The sequence below is a fragment of the Teleopsis dalmanni genome, chromosome 1 (genome assembly GCF_002237135.1).
Source record: "Teleopsis dalmanni isolate 2A chromosome 1, ASM223713v2, whole genome shotgun sequence".
In the NCBI taxonomy this organism is placed as follows: Eukaryota; Metazoa; Arthropoda; class Insecta; order Diptera; family Diopsidae; genus Teleopsis; species Teleopsis dalmanni.
In genome coordinates, this window is record NC_051846.1 from 32,169,693 (window position 1) to 32,173,433 (window position 3,741).

The 3,741-nt window shown below is 31.0% G+C and overlaps 1 protein-coding gene across 1 annotated transcript; it reads left to right on the forward strand.

Annotated features, from left to right (window-relative positions):
- The first annotated feature begins 1,330 nt into the window (after positions 1-1,330).
- LOC119670968 (probable asparagine synthetase [glutamine-hydrolyzing]) lies at positions 1,331-3,080 on the forward strand. The gene has a single exon (XM_038081428.1). It carries the CDS (start codon positions 1,337-1,339, stop codon positions 3,008-3,010), a length of 1,674 nt encoding a protein of 557 aa, XP_037937356.1. The 5' UTR covers positions 1,331-1,336; the 3' UTR covers positions 3,011-3,080.
- Positions 3,081-3,741: the final 661 nt, after the last annotated feature.

Genomic DNA, 3,741 nt, shown 5'->3' on the forward strand with positions numbered 1-3,741 from the left:
TTATTATTTAAAATTTTCTAATGATAATTTTAGACTAAAGCCGAAATATCGATGAAATAAAAATTATTGTAAAAAAAATCGTGGTTTCTTTTTCTTGATTTTTATTTTTAACAACAATAAAAAATTTGATACATTAGCTCGCAAAAACTCTTTATTAAATTCGTTTGGTTATAAAATAATAAAAATTTATTATTTAAAGGCAATTATCGTATCGTAAATTATCGTAAAATAAAAAACTGTTTATATAATTTTTGTATTTATTTTTATTAATATTGTTCTCTTCTATATAAAATTGTCAACTTTCCAATTTTTTAGGCTTCCTCATCAGTGCGGGACGATTGATCTTGCAATCATAGACTTAGGGTTATTTATGTTATAGTAGAACAATATATCAATTTTGGATCTGTTGTTTTATAGAAGTAAGATAAGTACCTTTAAATAATAAATAAATTAATCTTAAATCAATTTTCTTCAATATTATCCATTGAAGATGTTGTAAGATTTAGTTTTGATATATAGGTAAATTTATTGGGCAACATACTTCAAGATGTATTCAAGAGATATTATATATATGTAGAATTTATTCTATACATTTAAAAATATATACTTTGTCCTCACTGATAGCCACGGGGACAAGCCAAGAAACTATGTACTCGTAACGTAAGAATAAGAAAAGAGTGGAGTTTTAGTACATACGGGAACAAGCCAAGAGACTATATACTCGTACCATAAAGATAAGAGAGAAGTAGAGTTTTAGTATATACGGGGAGCACCTGTATCATTTTTCATTGATACGTTTTGAAACATTTACACACAATTTTTTTTTTTTGTTTTTTATGTTGCATGGATATTGGCGTGGAGGTGGATGAGTCATTCACATTTTGGAATCCATAATTTAAATTGGCAAATGTATTTCGTATACTTAATTTAGTGAATCTTTGATAAGTTCCTCCATTTTTTATGTCACTTTCTGTATAAAATTGAACCACTGTGCAGTGCTTTGTTATTTACAAGTTAACAAACTTGAATTAGTTTGAAACAAAAATGAATTTTTTAGTCTTTAATTAAGAAATTAAAATATTATTAATAAAACTAATATAATTATAGATTTGATCTGAATATGAAAGCTATCAAAATGCGTAAATGATTTGACGTGTCTGAATGCTGTGCTTAAAAGGCGGCGTTCGAAATTAAAACCGCTTAGTTGAATTTAAACTCGCAATAATTAAACATCAAAAGTGGAGGTAAAATCGTCTGTGAAACATTAACAAAAATAACAAAGTTAAATTTAATAAATAATAAAGTTAAAGTGAATTAAAATATATAAATAAATAAAATGTGCGGTATATTTGCTATAATTTCTAAAGACGGTCAACCTATCGAACCGAAAGTCTACCACGGCAGACTGCACAGTTTAAGAGAAATTGCATATCGTCAGAGTGGCAAGCAACGACATCGTGGTCCTGACTACACAGGTGTCAAATTGGTGCAGGAGGATGGCGTAGCATTGCTACACGAACGTTTAGCGATTATAGGTGTTGAGACTGGAAATCAACCTTTATTATCTGAAGATGGTAACATTTTGCTTGTGGCTAACGCTGAAATCTACAATTATTTGGAGCAGTCCGCAGAGATAGCAAAGAAACGTGGACACTACAAACCCAAAAGTGATTGCAACGTCATCATTGAACTCTATGAAGAATATGGTGTCAATCTATTTGAGTACATAACCGGTATGTTTGCATTTGTGCTCTATGATAAGCACACGAAAAATGTGCTCATTGCACGTGATCCATTTGGTATTATACCCATGTATATCGGTGAGGATGCCAGTGGTAATATATGGGTATCATCTGAAATGAAATGTATTGCTGAATTTTGCACGAAATTGGAACCGTTTCCACCTGGCGAATATCGTTATGGACAACCTGGCAATTTAGAACGCAAGAAATTTTTCCATGAACGTTGGGTAACTGAAATACCGAACATTGAAGCTGATCTATCTATTTTGCGAAAAAAACTTGAATCAGCAGTACGTACACATTTACAATGTGATGTACCATATGGTGCACTACTCTCAGGCGGTGTAGATTCGAGTTTGGTGGCTTCGATAGCCACAAAACTGCGACGTGAACGTGATCCAACATTTAAATTAAAAACTTTTTCGGTGGGTTTACGTAATGCACCCGATTTAAAAGCAGCAAAATTGGTAGCAGATTACATTGGTAGTGACCATACTGAAGTTATTTTCGAAATTCCAGATGCTTTGGATATTATACGTGATCTTATATATCATCTTGAAACTTATGATGTAGCAACGGTGCGTTGCAGTATACCCATGTTATTATTGACGAGGCACATAAAAAGTACTGGTATAAAAATGGTATTTTCCGGTGAGGGTGCAGATGAAATTTTCGGTGGTTATTTGTATTTTTTCAAAGCACCAAACTATGTTGAGTTCCATAAGGAACTGGTGTCACGTGTGCAACAACTGAACTTGTCAGACTGTTTACGTGCAAATAAAGTGTCTATGGCGAAGGGTCTTGAGTTGCGTGTACCATTCCTGGATACCGCTTTTGTTAATTATGTGATGTCGATACGCCCGGAAGATAAAATACCGGGTGCGTTAAATTGTTTAGGTGGCATACAGAAGAATCGCATTGAGAAGCATATTTTACGTGCTGCATTTGCAAAAGATTTCTTACCCGATGCTGTGCTTTGGCGGCAAAAAGAACAGTTTTCTGATGGCGTTGGTTATAGTTTGATTGAAACTATACTGAAAACGGCGAACAGTCATGTAAGTGATGATGAATTTAGTACAGCTGCGTCACGTTTTCCAATTAATACGCCCACTACAAAGGAAGCTTTTCATTATCGTACTATTTTTGAAGAAATGTTTCCAGGGAAAGTAGCTATAGAAACAGTAAAACGCTGGTCGCCACGTCGAGATTGGGGCTGTCCTGAAGATCCATCAGGATTGGTACAGTCAGCACACCAAACACATCAGTGATTGCTATGCAATTTTTTCAACAGACTAAAGCTTACTAAGAAACAAATAATTCTTTTACCAGGAAGGGTTGACTTTGGAGAGATACTCTTCATTAAAATGATTACAATTTTTTAATTGACATTTTGAATATACTATAAAATTAATATTTCATGTATTATTTAAGTTTTATAAAAACTTTCCCTTCATATTAAATTTAAATATTTTTTCACTTGAAGTACATTTTCATGATTTGATTTAAACCAAAAATATTTTGCTGATTTGACTTAAAATTGTGGCATGTATTTAATTTATATTTTTTTGTTTACATTTAAAAAAGTTAAATTTAGTTAATAAAAAAGTTTTAAAATACATAGTAAAATTTATATAATACGAACTTCAGAATAATAATAAAATAATAGTATGCTTTCAAATATATAATTGCAAAGTAAGCAAAAAATTGTTCAATAAAAATTAATTGTGAATTAATTGTTTAAATTGTGACTACATAGTTGAATTTATGAAATATGTATATTATCTGCTTTTGAATAAAAATAAAAATTCTTTAGTGATAAACTTGAAATTATTTAAATTGGTATTATTAAATATTTCTATTTAAACAAGTTAAAGAGTTGAACGTTATGGTGGAGCTAGAATTTTGCCAAGGGCGGTTGTATGTAATAGAAAACAATATTGTCAAAATTTATTTAAAGTTTACAAAAAAAATGTACTGGAATAAGTATTAAAACCCTTAC